This window comes from Ambystoma mexicanum, chromosome 11 (assembly GCF_040938575.1).
Source record: "Ambystoma mexicanum isolate Mex_15411 chromosome 11, UKY_AmexF1_1, whole genome shotgun sequence".
NCBI lineage: Eukaryota > Metazoa > Chordata > Amphibia > Caudata > Ambystomatidae > Ambystoma > Ambystoma mexicanum.
Window position 1 is genome coordinate 621,955,388 of NC_090934.1, and position 21,336 is coordinate 621,976,723.

General features: G+C 38.4%; 1 protein-coding gene across 1 annotated transcript in view; it reads left to right on the forward strand.

The window, feature by feature from the left end:
• Positions 1-21,336, forward strand: part of SLC17A6 (solute carrier family 17 member 6) — a 404,271-nt gene that overhangs the window by 245,185 nt on the left and 137,750 nt on the right. The window contains exon 7 of the mRNA XM_069623494.1: positions 19,615-19,757. Within this exon, the coding sequence (XP_069479595.1) occupies positions 19,615-19,757 (143 nt within the window). The remainder of the gene's footprint in view (positions 1-19,614; positions 19,758-21,336) is intronic.

The following is a 21,336-nucleotide window of genomic DNA, read 5'->3' on the forward strand; positions in this document are numbered from 1 at the left end:
TCGTCTTGTATATTTATGGCAAATGTAACATTTCCTGCACATTGGTTCATGTTTGCATAGCAGTTCACTCCGGATATGTTCTGAAATTGAAAAGGACCAGAGGATGTGGAATTTGGTGGATTTTGTGGGGATTATAGGGAGGTCTGATGGAGTTTCATTTTGAACTAGTTCTCTGTTTGAAGTTTTCCTTTTTCAGGTAGATTGTACATATCCAAGTGTGTCATGTACAATGCACAGGGTTTCTTATATTCAAGTATACAAGGGATGCCTGCTTTGACTTTGTTTGTTTCAAAGCTTAGTAAAAATAGACCTGTAAGTGTACAAACACTTGAGAATGCTACGTAACTCATACCTTCTTTGAAGACTATGCTGCTAATGTGTACTAGTGCATGGCCAAGTGTTAGACCGTGTGAATGTTTTACAGCACATGCAAGAAAGAGTGACAGAATTGGTTCTCTGTGGACATACATGTCTTTAAAAAAAAGGAATCATGCTGTAGTATTGGATATTCTTTTAGTTTCTTTAAGTTTCTCTTACTTGATGAAGACACATTAGATGTTACTCTCATTTGGAATTGTTTGTTAGCCAAACACTGTTCCCATCGCTTCATTAACTTAACCTTGATCACCTTGATCTATATCAAGGTTGTGTCTAAGTATTACTCTGCAGTTGATGCAGAGAGATAATACTTTTCCAAACTAGCTGTGTTTGACACAGATCATTCTAGGACATTTAAGTGTACCATGGCTTGATGGCACATAGCGAGTTTCATGCAATGGACTTCTTATTTGTCTATGCAGCTGATGTGGACTATGGGTTGCATTTCATTTTTGAGAACTGTGTCATTAAATTGGACACAATTTGCAAAGGTTAAAATAAACACACGCATTGTTGATATTATTGTGTTAATTGTTTAATTACTTGAGAGCCTGTTGGTTTTGTCCACACAGTTATTTTAAAAGTCTACTTTCTAAGGTTGCTTTTGCATGTTCAGTGAGTGCACACATTCTCTTGCTGTTTAGAAATCAAGCATTTGTTGGGTGTGCGGGCTGACACATTTTTTCTATATGTTCTCTGTAGAATAAGTGAAACCATAGATTAAAATCCCCTTTGCTGCTGAGTGTGGTAACTGCATGAGGTTGACAAATACAATGATACATGTTTCTCCAAACATTTCTTTATATGATGCCTTAAAGACCTCTTTCATTTTTAGGTAAATTAAGGCACACATTAAGATAGAATCCATTATTGCTTCATCTATTAGAAGAAAATTAATTTGCCATAGAATTCTGTGTATTTCAAATGAACCTTCTATAAGGACATTTTAATATTCTAATTAGATTTGATGTTCAACTGGAAGGAAGAAGTAGTTGTCAGTGTACAGTTGCACCTCCTTTGATCTAAGCAGCTAGACCTGCGGGAGCTGTACAACAGCGGTTGTCAGTATATTCTTGCACAAATATATCAATTGTTTAATTAGAAAAGTTTTACCAGAACCAGCACTAAAATACAAGAACAGAGATTTGTAATTATTGGCATTGCATGTTTTGTTTTCGTGGTGTAATCCATGTTCAATTTCTTCAATGACATCCAGTTAAATGCTAGCATATTCTTCATTTTTCTATTATAAGAACACTGGCAAATATTGTTCAGACTGCTTGCATTGAGCAATAGTACTTTCTTCTTTGATAATTTCTATTTCTGTACATTTAAAAAAATATATGGTTCTCTGAGTGAACCTTAGCTACCTGCAATAGCTGGTTGCTTCACTTCAGCAGTTTCTTTGCCAATGTATCTTTCTATCTCTTCTTCTTGATGACATTCATCTTCTGACATTATTTTGATTTGTTTGAATTTGTCATTTGTTATGCAGCTCTTAATTGCTTTGAATGCAGCTTCAAATGTATGATCGTCACAAAATAATTCATACTCTTTTCTCCAAGGTTTGAATGACTGCTGTAGGGTCATGTAATAAAATGCTTTGTGGTCAGCAGATGTAAAGGATACTTTTACTTAGGTAATTCATCTGGGTTTTGAAAGTCTTACTACACTGTTGTCACCATTTTAATACTGATTATTTGCCAGATGCTTCATTTGGTTTGACAACATTTTTTCATGTGTAGTTTTGTGCTGTTTAATGCAAACACATGTTTTCTAAAGAAGGACTTCCGTTTGTATATATGTCTTAATATGATTATTTTGTAAGATCTCTTTGCTGGTAGGATCCTCTGTAGCTATTTATTCAATTTCTTGGTATGATTTTAGTACTTTGTTTGTGACAAAAGTAAACCAAGTTTTAACCAGAGAACGTTTTCAGGTTCTCCATACAAGACTCTGCCTGTTTAACAATCTGCAGCTTTGCACGATCTGCGTTATCTATGTGGAAGCATTTTGATACCAAAGCTGTACAGTTTTTGGGAACTGATTGTTTTTCAGATGAAATGTCATCCAGCAAGTCTTTTAGCACAGTTTCCTCAGCTTTGGTGACATATCTTTTAACTGCAGTTGAATTTTCTGCAATGTATTGAATTAGTATTCCACATGAATGAAATGATAGTATTGTAATCATTTAAGTACTTGGAGGCTTTATCTCTTTTATAGTTAAATGTGGGGGTTTTAACTTACCTTGCATGCTGAGTCTAAAAGCAAAAGTTTAGACAAATTGGTCTAGGGAATCCAGTAGGGAATTCATTTTGGTAGGACTTCCTTTTGTTTCTATATCAACTTGAACAATATTTGCCACACTTATGTCCTTAGAAATGTAAGATTTGGATTTGTTGCAGATTAGTTATGTCTTCTACAGGAATGTGACAGGTAATCGGGTTGCAGTTTTGAGACCTGTTACAGTTGTGCTAGACTATGTGTAGATGTTGGGAGAGAGTTCTCTCAAAGAAGCTTGCAAGTTCTTGTTTGTGTCTGACTGCAAGCAGTGTGAACAACCAAGACAACTCAAATGAGAAGCAATCAGCTTTTTTATCCACCACTAATGTTGATTACCCACCAGATATTAATATAGGGACCTTCCCCTTCCTGACCATAAGACACATAACCTACCTTAACTAACCCATCTTGCCTTGAAAATGACCTTGAAGGTTTAAACACTTGTCAGCAAATCATAAGAAACACCTGTTAATGCTCACACAGACAAGAGCTTGCAAGCTTTTGAGAGAACTCGCTCCCAACATCTACACAGTGTCTAGCATGGATTTGACGAGTCTTAAAACCACAAATCGAATCCCAGCAGGGGACAGTGGAGCACTTCCCAAGTGGACAAGGCCACACGCAGCAGGGTACATTATATACCCATCTGAAAGCACAGCAGTCCCTCAGTTCTAGTGTTCCCATCACCAGTATATACCCATGTTACAGGTAATGTATTAATCAATAAATTGTAAAACAGCTTCATCGCTGTCATAGCCATCTTTGGAGCATTTTCTATCCACAAAAGCATGTGAATATTTGGTGCTCCTCTATATTTTTATTCTTATCTCCAAATGTACTGTTCTGTTTTGCCAATGGAGGGCAGTCTTTGTTGCAGATGTTGTGTATCATGGCAAGAAAATGGTGGTGGAAGTATTGTAAAACATTTAATGGACCTAGAAGAGAGAGTTCTCCTTTGCTTTTTATGTCCATTCCTTTGTTATTTTGAATTGCTGTGTGTAGAATGCCATGTAAATCATCCCATGCATATTCTCCACAACTGACTATAGCAAACCAAGTGGAGGACCTACATTCCTTAGTATGCAGTGGGCATCAGCATTACGACAGAAGCATTATTATTTTGGGCCATGCATATTTGCCAAGATGTTTCTAATAATTGACTCCAACACTTCACCTTTGTATTTTATCTTTTAAATTAGATCACTTGCTGATATTTACATATGTTTATTGCAGTTTTAAGCGTGTCTGCAACTCTGTCAAATAGAATTTCTAGTTCACTTTCAAACAAAAGATGGAAAATGCATTCAAGATTGCTAAGGTATCTTGGATCTTCAAAATACATTCTGAGACAATAATACTCTGATACAGTGATGTTTATATGTCTTTCATCATGCCTTCCTCCTTTTCATGTAGGTAAGAGTAGTGAAAAAGTAAGTGTCAACTAAACATGGTTCCCATATACTCATTGGAGACACTTTGGCTTGAAGCATTTGGTAGGTTTCTAATGCATCCTCCATGGTGTCTCTTGAATGTAGTGGGTGGATTGTGTAGTGGCCAAGCATGCTGTCTATATTGTTATGATGAACACGGTCAACATTACCAGTTTGAGGTATATCTGAATATATTTTGGTGGTTTCCTTTATATTGTTCTCTATGTTTATATATTTGTATTATTCATTGTACTCTGAGATATTCTAGGACTTCTAATACTTTGTATAAGTCAACTAGATTGCCCGCATGTTTCTGTATTTCCTTGGTACTCTATTCACCAGTACAATTAACGATTGTTGTACTGCTCCTCCTACTCGTAGTGTTTTAATGTTTTGTGGTCTAATGGTAAATATATACCTTGCCATAAAAGCATATAAGTTATTCTGATGGTGGCAATTACCGAGTTTTGGGTTGCAATCACATCATAGCTTGAAATGAGTGTACTTTCTGAATTCTAATGCCCTCATATAGATTGAGATGTTTGAGAACATTTTGGAAGTGGGAGTATTTCTAAGTTACCACTGATACCTTGAGATGGCATTTATTTATCATCAGGATTATTATTGTAATATGTGCAAAATCATAAGAGGTCTGTTATGTTGTATTTATTTTCTGTTTTTGGATACAAGGTCAATTGGAACCATTGTGATTCCTCATTGTGACGGATCAGTAATGTGAGGCAGACAACTGTTTGTAAATCGTTCAAAATACACAATTTTTAAAAGAAGAAACTGTATCAAAATGCCTCCCTTTCTTTACTCTGTTAAGTAATTCCCTGCATATTCTAAAAGCTAAGGGAACAAACTCTAACACAGGATAAGTGGCCCTCACACTAAACAATCAACACATAAATAAAAGATATGGCACATCAACATAACAGGTTTCATATGCACTTTTTCCTAGATGACCTTTTGAAATCCGTGGTGATTATCCTTCCCCAGGATTTAGAGTCACTTCATCAAAATGGTCAACCTTGAAAAGGAAAAGTCTTAATTATGTTCTCAAGGAAATCAAATGAAAGCAAAAGGTCATCAACAAAAGTCCCAATGGTTCTTCTTTTAACAAAGGTTCCACTAGCAACAAGTCTTCTCCTTTTGGGTGGAGTTTTCCTTCAAGCATGATAGACCCATTGGTAATCCTGGCTACCAAGCTTTGTGAAACCCACAGGATGATTTGCCACAGTTCAAAGGAAAAATTGTTTCAACAGTCAACATGGTAAATGTGTCAGGATGACCTCTTACTACTGCTGCTTCTACTTCAACAACTATGAGGCTTCATATTTTACCATGAGAACAGTTACCTTTGTCCCACCATAGTTCACCTTGGTATGGCAACTTTAATATATCATCTACTGAATATTTTGGAAACTGCCACAACTTCAATGACTTTTAGAGAGGTTCTGGCAAGATACAATATGTCAACCTCTGCAGGTAGGCTAGGCACTCTTCCTTCAAACTGTTCTCTTCAAAGGGACAGTCTCTAAGCTATACTTGTCTAACTGTGAACAATGGTAACCTGTTCCAAGGCCCCATTCTCTCTGATCTTCACAGTCTTCAGCATTACAGGTTGAGCCTATTTCAAAATGTTCTTCACAAGCAGCCAATTCTCCATCCCCACCTTTACCAACACATTTCTGATAGCTTTCAGCCTAATAATTACCCAGAAGCCTTGGTGCCACTCTCTTAGCCCCAGGAAATAGTTGTATACTTGTTGGTTTATGCCAATGAACTGTTAATAACATCACAGTATAGCTGGATTTTTTTAAACACTGTGAAAGACTCAGCTTGTTTTCTTCTTCTTTTATACTCTTGCAAATGAAAAGGTATGTCACTTTTATACAAAGTATAAGATTCAGTTTTTCAGGACAGACCACAGTTAGGCAGAATAGAATTCCGGCCTCCTTGGAGAATCACAATAAGGAGCATGCAACCATTCATTAATGTAGTTTCCCATGGTAAAGATTCTAACTTTGAGATTGTTATTATTAAGTGTTCTATAATGGTCTTTACAGCGTTCCTTTTTCTTAATGAAGGACACACGACCACTCTTTGAACAAGTGTGGTCTTTTGTTATTGAAACAATGGGTTTTACAACATTCAGCTTCCTATGCAAGCAAGAAGCCTTTACTTTTATATGTGTGTTTTACAATTCTATTGTTCAAAGGATTCTGAATACAGTGGTCTACTTTTACTCGCTGAAAGTCTTACGATAATGTCAACAGAGCTTGTTACTGTTACTGGCAAAGCTCGCGCAATGGTTTAGAACGCTGTGCTTCACTCACCGTCTTCTGAAGTATTTGATCTGTGGGTTGCACTGCTACTCCGACTTCAACTACAACTTCTACTGCTTCTGGCTCACTTGGGACCCACACCTATCTCCTGAATAGGTGTCTCCGGTCCGGTGACACGCATTGGGAGTCTCCTCTACTACCAAGACGCTCGAGTTGACAAGTGCTTCCTGCGTCAGTGCCCAACACGCCTGAAGCTCGGCAACCACAGTAATCAGGCTCACATCGGGAAAACTGTTTCTCCAGCATGTCCTCTGCTGCACAGCACTTCAGAGTTTGGGAGGATAGGACTCTCAGAGAACTTGCAGGTGAGATCTTCTGTCTCCATATTCCGACGTCCTTCTTGTTCTTCCATTTCAGCTTGGTTTGTCAGCCTTGTGCCTTCCTTCTGCTTCCACTGCCACAGCCTGCACTCCAGCCAATGTGCCGCCCCTTCCTCTCCTTTCTCCTTTATCTTCCTGTGGGGGCCTTTTATGCCCCCCTTGTTCTATGATCATTTTCAGGTATGGGTTGTTAGCCTCAATTGCCTGACTACTGCAATGGCTACTGGGCTTAATTGTCTGACTATTACACCTGCGTTCCTCTTCAGCGCTCTTCCTCGTCTCAGTCTCTCTAGGATTCTGGGTCTTGCAGTTTCTTTTGACAAAGTTAGGTTTTAGCAAATTTGAATACCTTTTAGAGGTAGGTTTGATTCCCTTAAAATATTAAGAGGGGCTATGAAGATTAGCCTTTACAGAGGAAGCTAGTCTATTGAAGACAACATTTCCACATTTTCTTATAGTGTAACTTTGGGTTGAGGAATGTGTTTAGTTTTGGATACAAAAAGGATATTTCTTTTGGCAAAGTTTGTTCAACTTTTACCACAATTAGGTCCACAACTCGAGATTTAACTTGTGAGTTAGGGACATTACAATGTGCCTTCACCTCTTTAGGTTCTTTGGGAAGATTCTTCCTTCTAGAGGAAAAATACTGTGGGCCTCATCACGGGTTTGGCTGTAACCCTTAAATGCAGCGTTAGTGCTATTAGTGCCGCATTTAAGGGTCCGCCAAATCACGGCTTTGGCTGATTTCCCCCCAGCTCCTAGCTGGGGGGAAATCTGCCAAAATGTCACGCTCATACCACCGGCGAGAAATCCACCTACGGTAAGAGTGCGAAATTTCCCCATTGACCCAATGGGGAATGGGGCATTCCCGAATGGGCTCAATGGGGAATGGGGATTTCCAGTTCCACCAAACCCGTGATCCGGTGCTAATAGCGCTGGTGGGTTTGGCGGTAGGGCAGATAACGCCGGCGCTATTAGCGCCGGCGTTACTGCCCAACTCGTGATGAGGCCCTGTGTCTGATCCTACAGAATCTCCTCACCATCCTGTGCCCTGTCTCCTCCCAGGTGATCCTCCCACAGTACACAACCCCCAGGGTTTGGATTAGGAAGCATCTGCCTTCCCATGTCCACCTCGGAAGAGATTTTATGCAAAGTTTCAGTGAGAGATCGGCAGGATTCTTCACATCATGGTCTTCAATTGTGTGGCACATATCTATAATTTTTCTACTTTGCTTGAAGTAAGTTCAGCAGAAACAGACACATACGTTGTCTGAATTGTCAGCTGATTTCATTTGAAACTTTGCTATTTCTTTTTGTTTTATGTGTTGGAGACCAGGGTAACCATTAATAATTGTTGGTTTCTACTTTGTGAGTGAGGTGTGTTTTCTAGTGCTGCTATGGACTCCAAATTAATGGGGACTAACACTACCACTACTTCGGCTGTTCTAGGTAGTAGTGTCATCAAGCATTTTTAATTCAGTATCTGGACTTTTAGCACTGTACCATTATGCACAGGAGAATTCATTGTAGAATGGTATGCTGCTAACAATGTTATGCAAGGAAAGGTGCTTTTACAGGATGCTCCTAAAAGGCAGCCTAAAGAATGTCCTCATAGGCTGGAGGGGACATGCACTTTTTTTTCTACTTTTGTCTTTTACTTTGACATATTGCTTCAGAAATTGTTGTCAACATTTGAATGGCTGTTGGTGCACATTGCATATTGCTCTGCACAACCATTTGCAGACTGGGTAAACTGTCTAGGCATGAGGATGCTTCGGTTGAATATTTGTTTAGGAAGATCTTATAATTAAAGTTTATTTTATCATAATAGTTACTTCTACTATTTCAAAGCCTCTACCATATGCATCTATGGCAGTTGGAGTTTCTTGTTCTTCGCTGTCTGCTTTTTCATTAAAGTATGGTAGGTGACCCCATTCACCAGCACAAACATTGCAGAAGATATCTACATTGACAGTGAGCATATTTCTAAGTTGTCTTTGTAGTGTTTAACTTAGTTTTGTTAATGGTTGCATGTAATATATACATAGTGTTCTCTTTACATTGGATGTGCTGTTAATCACGGCTTCTAAGACAAGTCTTCTTTAGTAATTCAAAATTGAGGAACATAGTTTTCAGATTTGATTAAGAGTTGGGTGAGGACCCTATGACAGAACAGTGTTTTTAAAATTAATTATTTGGAATTAATTATTGGGACTAATTTCTCATTGAAAGATGTGGCTTCCATTTTCGTTGTTTGTTGGGGATTCATCTTCTTTTGAAATTGTTTTAGGAGGTAATTGTTTGTAATTCTTCATTGACAGAGGTGGAGGAATGACAGATATGTTGGTTGTTGGTGTGGTTGTACTTTGCAAGAGAAGAATGTCTTGTCTTGCTTGTATATGCTCTATTGATTATTGGAAGGTGAGTGTATTAATCTCCATTGTTTTTATCTGCCTGAGGTTTCCTTATTTTTTAAGCAGTTTAATTTTTGTTGGGATTATTTGTAGGACTTGGAGAAAAGAAAACATATTTAAAATGAGAACAATCAAGTTGGTGTGTATGTTGTTGTTATTGTTTATTAGAATCTGGGAAGAGATGTTTTTTTAAAGTTAATCTTTGATTATGGCATTCGGAAGTAGGACCGTAGTCTTTGGTATTGGTTACTTTGTTAGCACATTACAGATGTATTATTATTATTATTATTATTATTATTATTATTATTATTATCATTATTATTATTATTATTATTATTTAATAAGTATGGACCACTCTTTGGGAAGCAACGGAACACTTTACAATCATAAGGAGAAGAATAAGCTCAGGGAGCATAGAAACACAGGGCTGGGCATATAACAACAGGGAAGGGTGGCCACTAGTCAGCAATGGATTTACAAGTAACCAGGGGAGGAAACAGTGGGGGTCAGATCACCCAGTCTCAGTTAAGGTGGGCAGTGGGTGGTGTATGGACCTAGGTGTTAGAGAGGAGACATTCATTAAAGAGTAGGGTCTTGAGGTCCTTCCTGAACTGTAAAAGTGAGGGGGTGAGTCAGATTTTGATGGGGAGGTGGCTCCAGATTCTTAGGGCAGTGACAGAGAAGGCATGTATTCTGGGTTTTGTTTCATTCCTGCACCAGTGGAATTCAAGTCTGCACATGTCCTTACTTCTGGGCAGATTGTAAGCCTCCAGAGATGCTGAGTTTCTCAGTGAGTGGGCTTAGGGACTTCAGGGTACTGCCTTGTAGATGATGCAGCAGAATTTCAAGATGATACATGCTGGCAGCAGGAGCCAGTGCTGTTCGATGAGGGTGGAGGTGATGTAGGTGAATTGGCGGAGTCCTTTGATTCGTTGTGCTGCAGCATAAAGGACACAACTCAGGGTAATTGCCTGAAGGCCTCCATCCAGATGGGACAAAGGCCTCCACCCAGATGGGAGAGGACTAAGACTTGCACAACAGATCTGAAGTTGTTTCCTGGGATGAAAATGAAGGAAAGAGAACTGAATAGGGGGATTTTGTTATCAGAGAGTGTTTGCTTTCAGACTTATTAGGAGCTATAAAAGCTGGATTACTAATGGGGTAATGGGATAAGTAGGATACAGTTTGAGTCTTGGATTGCAGTGATGGGGAAAAGGGAGATAATGATAATGCAACAGATTACTAATTGCACACTGAGATGAGGAAGAGGGAAGTGGGGATAGTGTAACATATTAATATTTGGGCATTGGCATGAGGAAAAGTGAGCTTGTGGAAATGCCTATAACTGCTCATAGGTACTGGGAAGTAAAAGTGGGAGATGGGGTCCTGTAATGAAGTACTAATGGGGTACTAGGATAGATTGGCTAATTATGAGCATGGCGGTGTGGGAAAAAAGTGGCGGTAATGGAGTTACCTCTACTTTTCCCACTCCGACAAACTATGAGTTTGGCCCTGTACCTCCTGTATCATTCTGGAGGTAAATCCTCCCACTTTCTGATGAAAAATTATCAGAATTGTTGGAATTACTGGTGGCAGAATTGATGCAGTGGAAATTCTGCTGAAATCCCCAATGGAGTCCTATGGACTCCAAATTAATTTGGACTAACACGGCCACCACAATTTGTAATCCAGCGGTAATTCCGCCGGACCAAGTGGCAGTAATGGTAATTCCTATGGCCAGTATTCCGGTGGATTTACTACCAGAATACCACCCAATTTGTAACGAGGTTCAGAGTGTTCTGTTTTGGAGTACTGAGATGAAGAAGAGGGAGGTAATGATAATGTAACAGATTACTTGTAGGGCACTGGGTTGAGGGAGAGAGAGGTGAGGATAATGTATAAAAGTGGCATGAGGAAAATTGAGGTTGTGGTAATGCCAATGGCTACTAATGTGGTACTGGAAAGTAGAAGAGGGAGATAGGGTTCAGTAATGAATTACAAATGAATTACAAATGGGGTACTGGGATGAGGAAGGCAGAGTGTTCTGTGTTGGAGTACTGAGATGAGGTAGAGGGACATGGTGATGATGTAAAACTAAAGGGTTACTGGGTTGAGGAAGAGGAAGTTGGGGTTAATGTAACATATTACTAATGGGATAGTGGAATGGGAAAGAGGGAGGTTTTAGGAATGCAACAGACTATTTGTGGGGTACTGTGTTGAAGAACACAGAGATAGAGGTAATTGCGAAGGCTACTGTTCGTGTGCTCGGATGAAGAAGAGGGAGGCTGGGGGTATATAATGAATTACTAATGGGGTACTGCAATGAGGAACAGAGAGCCTGAGTCTTGGAGTACTGAGACGAGGAAAAGGGAGGTAATGTTAATGTAACAGATTACTAATAGGGTAATGGAATGAGACAGATGGAGGCGGGGTTAAGGTAACACATCAGTGGTTGGATAATTGAATATGGAAGAGCGTTATGCAATGGATTACTAATAGGGTACTGTGATGAGGAAGACAGAGTTTGAGTCTTGGAGTACTGTAATGAGGAAGAGGGAAGGAATGCTAATGTATCAGATTACTAATCAGGTATGCATTTCAATGTGGATGAGGAGGGTGGGGCTAATGTAACATATCAGTAATGGGTAGTTGCATGATGAAGAATGAGGTTGTAGGAATGCCACAGATTACTAATGGGGTAATGGCATAAAGAAGAAAGAGGCAAGAGTAATGCAATTGATTACGTTTTGACTACTGGGATGAGGAAGAGGTAGGTGAGGCAAGGAACAGATAATGGATGGGGTAGTGGGACAATAATGACTGAGATGTGGAATGCAAAATAGAATTGTATAATGGAATATATACATACATTTACTTTTGAGAAATTACAGAAATGGACTGGTCAGATTCTACGTTATTTTGTAATCTGTTTTTTCTGGAAATTTAAAAGGCAGAATGCTGTTACATTTGCAACATTTGAACACATATATAATACAAGCTGTTCCTTTTCTAGCTGGGGTGGATGCTGTAGTCAATCATGTTTCGGAGTGTGGAATACTTTTGATAGTTGTTCTCATATTGTAAGCACGCTGATAAATTACATTATATTATGAGGGTATTTTGTAGTTCTCCCACCAACAGTGTATATGTGCATAGGCAGGTTTATTTTTTCTACTGTAGTATGGTAATTGAGCTATTTGGAAATTAGGGAAATTTGCATTGCCATAAGTAGTAGGACATGAAGCATTCACAATGTCAGCATGAAGAGGCTTTCAATGCACTACTGCATATTTCTGTTAATATGAATAGACCACCTCTGAGTAAAAGCACATATTGGTCATAGCTGCCAGTGGCTTTGCTAAATACAACTAGACGAATTTCAACAGGTCCCTCCTTTCTCTAGCTCTGTTGAAAATGCAAAAGCGATCTCATGGAACACAAGGGGTCATAATCATTTGTGTACTAATGTTGAACTAAGTACATTTCTGTACAAATATTCTATCATCCTTTTGCAGGAAACACAGCTTTTGGCATCTGTTTATCTGGATGAATACCATGTTCTGTGTCAGTCCGCAGCATGGAGTAATTTAGGCAACCCTTCGTGGAGCCTCGTAATTGCAATAAAAAACTCAAAGGGATTAACCACTTGGAGACATTTGCCCTCTATATATGGTTTCCTTCTCTCTGAATATAGATGCATGCTTCATTCTGCAGTTCTAATGCTCCTAAACTGGATAGGCCAGCCCCTTTAATGAGTAGCAATGACCCTGGAGATGGATGGGGATGCAGCCTTTACTCATACATCAATAATAGAGCTGACTCAGGAAGTTGACAAAAGGAAGTCTGTTTTAATATCAATTTTCTAAAACAGGAAGCATAACGAACATCAATGCAATCGCTCAATCTTCTTACTCAATGCATTTAAGAAAAACTGAACTTTTCTAAGCAATATTCATCATCAATGACGTCAACCTATGTGTGTACTAATGTCATCCTACGTTGCAAACTACAAAAACCTATAAGCATGAGTGATTGGCTCTGAGTGGGTATCTAAGCATATGATCCATACTAGTCTAAAAAGGGTAACTATGTGATTAGTTACTTAACATCAGGTAGAGTAACTAAGCCCTCCCCTAGAAATGACCACTATGAACGTCACTGAATACACAACGTCCCATTGGTTTACACACTATAGGACCACTAAATATGCAGGTCCTCCAGAATTGGTTGGCAGTCTATCCTCCTTCAGTACATTTCCACCAATTTTAGGGGCCTGCAGGCTAGCCATCCAGGTGCTGGTGAGGTTGCCTTAACTTTAGCTTCCCACCAATTAGCATATCAATCTATCATCACCTCAGTGGTCTACTGTCAATTCGGCTTTTGAAGCTCGTCCTTGAGAGTGTTCTTAGCTCTGGGAAATTTAGGAAGTGAGAAGCACAGTCTGTCTCTGTGCGTAGGTGTGACCATCTTGTTCCTCCAACTTCATGCTTACATGTGACTGGAGACCATGGAATTAAGCCTTTTTGTGCATGTAATATTATTTTCTAATAAGCCTCTGACATGTTCTTTGTTATGTTCATGCCTTCTGAAAAGGAGTCTTGTTCTTTCACACGATTTTATATCCAATGCCTGTTCACTCCAGTTTGATAAAACCTTGGTTTCTTGGCTCGTCCAGCCTTGCCTTCTGAAATACACTTGTAATTCAACTTGCTTTTTAACTACGACACACTGATATGAGGCATTTTTGCTACTGTCCAACCTGCTATAATATGTTTAGTGGAAAAATTCATAATTCTCTCATTCCTATGTATATATAGGTTGGCACTTGCCTCAATCTATTCACTATAAGTTTAAAGCAATTACTTTGCTGCTTGCGTTTCTTTTACATCTGCACACGTGTAAAATAACTTGATATCTTCATATGTTTCTATGGCATAAGCTTCTTCACCTTGATCCCAAGATGTCACTTATCCTTATCACTTTCTTGATGCCTTATAGAATGTCTACATTGTCAGATCACTGCATCCCTTCTATGTACGTCATCTTCAGCTCTGTGTAACATATACTGGCAATGGTTATTGCTATTACCATTCATCCTTGCCGCTTATTGGCTCTGATTATTCAGGGATTTCATTCAAATGATCATCATATTTCTTTCTATACAGATATGGTTTTCTCAATGGGTACCTCGGCTCCCAGATTCTCTTAGATACTGGCACTTTCACTGGTACTGGACTGAGTCCGTACTCTGCTCTTTGTCGATTCAACTGTTCTGTGTGTATGTCACATACTCTGGTTTCCAGCATACAGGTAAAAGGGGCATGTCGGTTGAGGTGGGGCACTTGGCTCCTCCTCTACACTCCTTATTGTCAAAATGTATTGGAATCCCACCAAAAGTAAGCTAATTAATTTTCTAGATGAGCTTTTGGAAAATGTAGAAAAATGGTACTTAACAACAAAAGGAGTATAGTATTACTCACGGGTGACCTGAACTCCTCTTGCCCTGACATTGACACAGAACTTGGGGTAATTCCCTCGAGTGAGAGTGATGGACTACTAAATCAACAGCATAGCCTTCCTTAGGTGATTGGACCTTACAAAATTGAACTGAAATGTGATAAGAGACCTGGGCGGGATCAGATTGTGTCATTAGGGGTCTTAAACATCTTGGAGTGATAATATATGTGTTAGTTCAGAGTTTCTTTAGAGGTGTACTTGTTTTGTCATCATCCTAACTGATATTACTGATCACAATTTTCTTAACACAGATATTTGTATGGATATGAAATCCAATAAGAGAGTACGGCCCAAGGAACTAGCATCCGGTGGAAAACCTTTAACATTCCGAAATTTACTTCAAGACTAAACGTAGTTCTCATGAAATTATGTGAGGATGAGTGAAACACAATCCTCTCCCCAGCCTTAATTAGCAGTTTCTTTATTGCGAACTTAGGTTTGACTTGTTCTAAAGGATAACATAGTTGGTCATAAACATGGCTTTAATATGGAGGAAAAAATAATGTAATCAATTTAGTCGTGCAAGGCAGTACCTTAAAACAATTCTCACAAAGAAACAAAAAAAATATCAGTAACATTAACAAAAACTGGCTGATTAGACATCGCTACGTAATCTTAGAACGTGACTCTGAAGTCATGCTTGGGACCATCTTAAACAAACAAGACAAAACATTTTGGTAATTGATCAACTATCTTGAACATAACCAATTAGAGGCCCAAACAAACCCAATAATTGAAAAATCAATTGGCACAGCTCTACCAATGCATATATTGAAAGGAGGACAACAAGAGTAATGTAGTCAAATTGTCAATAGTCTTCCCCCTTAAAATTGATTACAAAGATTTCCTATTCTCCACAAAAAGGTAGTACCTCATAGGCTGCAGGTCAGAATGGGATCTCCAATCTGACCATGAAAGCAGCCCCAGCACTCAAGACCACTATACTATACTATACTATACTATACTATACTATACTATACTATAATATACTTTTTGTTTAGGAACATAATTGATCAAAGGAGACTCCCTGAGTTTTGGAAGCTATTTTATGTCATCAATATCTTTAAAAAGGCAATCCTTTGCTCTTAAGGGGGATAGAGCAATGGGCAGTGCAAGCAGGTCATCTGAATAAAGCATAGTCAGTCTTTCATAAAGGTATGGGAACCCCTCTATATGATTCTATACTGAATATACTTTGCCATCAGTCTACTAAGTCTAACTGCCCTCCTGTTTTTCTAGGCTTTGTTGAGTTTTTCTCAGCCTTTAACTAGTGAACCAAGATAGGCTTTGGAAGAAATTATCTAAGTGGGGATTACCCAAAGGCTTGTTAAGCAAACCTGAACTTCTGCATTCTGATACCTGTACCCAGGTGAAGCTGGATGTCAAGGGGAAACTCTCAAGAACAATTTCTACCCATGAAGGTCTCAAACAGGGCTATGTCCTGGAACCATGCCTATGTATATATCTGACCTCAGGGATTTTCTGAGGCCCCTCTTTGGTGGCACCCAGATTGGGAAAGACACACATCTGTTGGCTAGCTTATGCTGAATATGTGCTAATCTTATATTATATACAACTGGGGCTCTAGTGGCTATTAATATCTCTACATGAATATAACACATTGAACGATCTGAAGGTTAACAAAAAGAAAACTAAGTTAATGAGATTCTCGAACAGGAAAAAACCTTTTAGTTATAGATGGTTGATGGATAGGGTTCTTCTTGAAGTGACTAACACTTTCCTCTATTTAGGCTTTCCAATGTTTAACTGCTCCAATAAAGCTGTTCTTTTTTTAGTCTTCAAATAAAAATGGAGACTGTCATACTTAAATGAAAATGATCTGCACCAAATATCGAATATTTTTCATTCAACCGGCTGATAGGTATTAATATAATAGTCTGTATGTTGAAATACGGTCTTGAGATTTTCCTTTCCTTTCATTCAATTGGAAACCCTCTACTTGCTTGAAATCAAACTCTGGAGAACTGTTTTTACCTGCCTAAATGTTTGCTGATAACTGTAATTCATTTTGAGATTGGCTTATTTATTTAAAGTGCCGAGTGACCTGGAAGTCCCTGACACAGTTACAAAATATGTTACATCCTTGACCTGGTTCGCTATTTATTGATCTGAATCTTCTATACAGAGTACCAGCTCCCCTCCTCCCAACTAACCCTACCCGTCATTCGTGTTTACAGATCCGCCAGAGCGCCTGGCGACCAATTCCATTGGTGACGGTGCACTATATAAGTACCTTTAAAATAACATACCATGACATAACATAAAAATGCAAATAAATATATTGAAGATTGAACTGCATAAGGTACCATTTTGAATGGATAGTACCAGTCATAAATGCAGTATCTGGTATATTACCTGAATGCTACATAAAATACTTTATCCAAAGGATGTGTACACATTTAAACCAATATCATATCAACAACTAATAAAAGTATATCAACATACAAAATACATAGGCAAATAAACATACCAAGAAATAATAAACAACACAATGCAAATGCCCATCCATTAAATGTGCCAGTGCATAAAGTTCATATTCTAAAGTACAGTACTACCATATCAAATGCTCAGAAATTGCATGGGGTCATAAAGGACAAGTGCAAAATGTTTATCCTTAGGAATATTCAATTTTGATTTGATTTTAAAATTAGTTTGAATATATATGCATATTTATTTAGCTTTGATATTAAAAGTAGCTGACAACTTCTATATAAACAAAAATATATTTGGTCATACATGACCTTACAGAAAAAAAGATATAAATGCATTTATGTATAAATGTATAATGTGATCAACTGAAATTCTATCGAATAATAAGACTACATATAGAAAAAGCCTTAAAACTCCAAGGCATCACTCTGATATATATCATGAGAGAGAGAAAATGTGTGTGTGTGTGTGTGTGTGAGAGAGAGAGAGAGAGAGACAGAGAGAGACAGAGACAGAGAGAGAGACAGAGAGAGAGAGAGAGAGAGAGCGAGAGAGAGCGAGAGAGCGAGAGAGAGAGAGAGAGAGAGAGTGATTCTGATTAATTAAGCTAGAAGAAACTTTGATGACCATAGCAAGACTGTAATTCTCTTGTTTGGGCCTATATATTGAAACTCTGTCAATCTTTTCAATACTTCCTTCAATGATTTGGTGGCTGAGCTAAATTACTAAAGCTGACTGCCATTTAAGGAAGTAGCAAACAGCTTTGAGATGCCTTCACCCTGAGACAGTAAACTGAATATGGGGCTAACAATGGGCACTTTGCCAATTTTTTCCAAGTCTTATTTTTTTGCTGTTTCAGTATTTTGGGGTTGAAATAAGCCATTGTGGCCGATTTTTTTCCACATACATTTTTCTTTTCATGGCAGTGTATCACCGTTAGGTTGTTCTTGGATTACTGCTCATAAAAGCCAAGACCTTTTTGACAGAGGTTTTAACCCTTTCCATGTAATGGGTTATTCAGATATTGGTCTGTACAACCTCACTTGTCACCGGACTTGTCGACCCACAGCATCATAATTATAAGTATGATTTAACGTTTTACTGGGACACAATGGCCACTCACACATATTACTGATTGGGTGTTCGTAGTTTTAACATTTTAGAAGTTAATAGAAAATGAGGATGCTGGGTATCAACTCAACTACATATTTGCTAATATTCGGAACTGTATATTGTTTGACTAGTTTATTTTTAATGTTCATACATTATCACTGCAAGGGAATGCATACATTCTAAACAAGAGAGTGAAAGCATTATCAATGTATTTGTATTAATGATTATAAAAGTACTTATTTTGCATGTGCAAGCTTTAGTTGGGTTGGTGATGAAACTATGCAGTTAAGATATTGATAGCATCTCATGTTTATCAAACACACCAAGTTAATAAGCATTGATACCTTGATACACCCAGAAGGTAGACTCACAACAATATTGCAGTCCAATATTAAGTCTGACAGGTTTTCAGGGGTAGATGTTTTTTATGAACTAAAGTACAGCTACTGAACTTTCTCCAGATCATTCCATTGGGTACAGCACTATTTGCTGCTGCAAAATGTGACTCGTCCCCAGTGGGGCAGATAGACCGCCTTTGGGTGGAGGTTAGATTCTGGCATGCAGGGTATGATAGGAATCATGGTGGTGCACCAGGGGCAAGTTGAGATGCTCAGTACTGTGCACTAAAGTATGTGATTCAGGAAATAAACACACTTTCTTCATAAACTCCTGCTTATAATGCATGTTTTTACAGCATTGATATATGTTGACCTGGCCACTCATAATGTCTGACCCTTTGTAAACATACCTACTTCATTTCACAAAGTACATATCTTAAACCCGACCTTTGTGAATCACTCCATTAAATTGGAATTATTATTTTATGTGTCAGTTCAATGTGTCTCCAGTTCCCACCTTTGTTTTTATTGACCCAGTATTGTGTAAATAGTTGTTTTGCATAAATACATCTAGTATTCATAATCTTTTTTTATGTGCTTTGCAGGTAAGTACTTGGACTTTTATTAGAAATAAAGAGATACCCTACCTATTCAAGAGAAGTTAATGTTGTATACACATTTCAGCCAGAGTCATGTAAAACATGTTTAATTACTTTTGTATGTTGAGGTTTTCAGTTGGGGCGAGAATAGTTGATAGGGGAACACCCTTTGACTGCTCACAAGCTGCAGCAGTTGGCCCTTTTTCAGATTACAAAAACAAAATGTTTGTGTGGTATGGAATAGACTTCTGAAAATCAAAATCTATTTTTGTATTTTACCCTGAGGCATGCTGAAAGCAGGAGAGACACTGACAACATTGTACACTAGTTGGCTCCACAGTCTGTTTTCATATTTGAAAATACACGCTTAATCTAGCTCACAGGTCCATTTAATGTGCACTATCTCTGTCATTCGTGTAGGTAGTTTTGGAATCGTATGGTACATGTTCTGGCTGTTGGTGTCATACGAGAGCCCAGCAACGCATCCTACAATCACAGATGAGGAGCGCCGGTACATAGAGGAAAGCATCGGAGAGAGTGCAAGCCTAATGGGCGCTCTAGAAGTAAGACTTTAACTCATGTGTATGTTTTCAAACTTTGCTTTAGTAGCAATTGGCTATTGTTTTCATGAATGTGTTTTAAACTGAAAGAAAAGCAAATAAGAGGCAGTACATATATATTATGATCCTTAGTACCTGATAGATGGGTTCATTTCTCTGCCCACAAATATGTATCAAACAGTTAACATTATGTTACTATATTCTACTGGCTGGAGAGCAATTGCTCTTTCCTAGGTCTATCACAGTGGCCCTTACTATGAAGCTGATTTTCCAAGTGGGGGGGGGGGGGGATAGCCACACATTATTTGCAAAGTATGACTACAGCATACTAAACAATACTGATAAGTGATTAAACAGGAATGCTCTGCACATCAATCCATCAACGCAAAGCTGACTTAAAGCACATTCATAAAGTTGCCTTAACCGTATAAGGTAAAGCAATCCACTTTTCTAAACACCACTCTTGATATTGCCAGCATCTGAATCAAAGTAGTTTGGAAACGGGGAAGAAGACACATTTTTGTTTGTATAGTTTTCTAAGAAATTTAAGATGTAATGGGGCAGCATAATGTCTTTGCTCCTCCAGCCAAGACATTTTATATGAATCTAATGCTTGAATTGAGCGAAATCAGAATGGGATTGCATTGGGAATATGCTAAAATTGATGAAGCTATAGCTTAGTCCAGCAGCCTTAGTTTGCACACAATCCCAAAATGATATTTGAAGAGAGAGTCTATGGAACAATCAGGTACAAAGAGACATAATCCTGCCTCTTAATTGTCACATCAGCCTTGCTGAGTGCACCTGATGCAGCATTATTATACTGGCGCCTTTCTGGTAGAAATACACTGAAAGCACTACATCAGTGAACAAGGGAAAGGTGAACTCCCAAGCAAAGAGTACACCACTCATTCAGTAATAGGTGATGCACCATTGCAATGCCAAGTTAACTGGAATACCAATGGGGGCCGTGGGTCCCAACAGAAGAACTGCAGTTTTTCTAGCATTAATCCACAACCAAATCCCGCTCTTCCATCAGAGAGTTTACCCAATATAAGCTTTATCACCATAATCATCCTGCTATACTCCATATCATGTACAACTTGTCACTTGTCACAAATGACCAAATAAAAGCATGCCATGACATTTTCTTTACAATTTACTCTAGGACAAATAATGGTCAAACAAACGTACAACTCTGAGAAACGGGCACCGGCCTACTGGAGTCTACTATCTTGCTGCAGAGCTCATTGATCTCAAAACCCCAGTTACAAATATTGTTCTACTTCTTATTGTTGGCTTAACTGTAGGATTTGTGTAGACTTAGTTTCCCAGGTGTAAATAATCAGGTGGCTAATGGGGACACATATTTGCATCATGTCAAACTATCATAGGATTTTGCATGGGTATGCATCATGCAATAGTTAATTTTATAGCTATCAATACGGTACCCTATAATGTGCAGATATTATTTAGGTTTATCAACAGACAAAATGTTAACTGCAGAAATATAATATTTATATCTGTAATAATTCATTATTATTAGCCTTGATGGTAAATCCCTGGTTTCACACGATTGGAA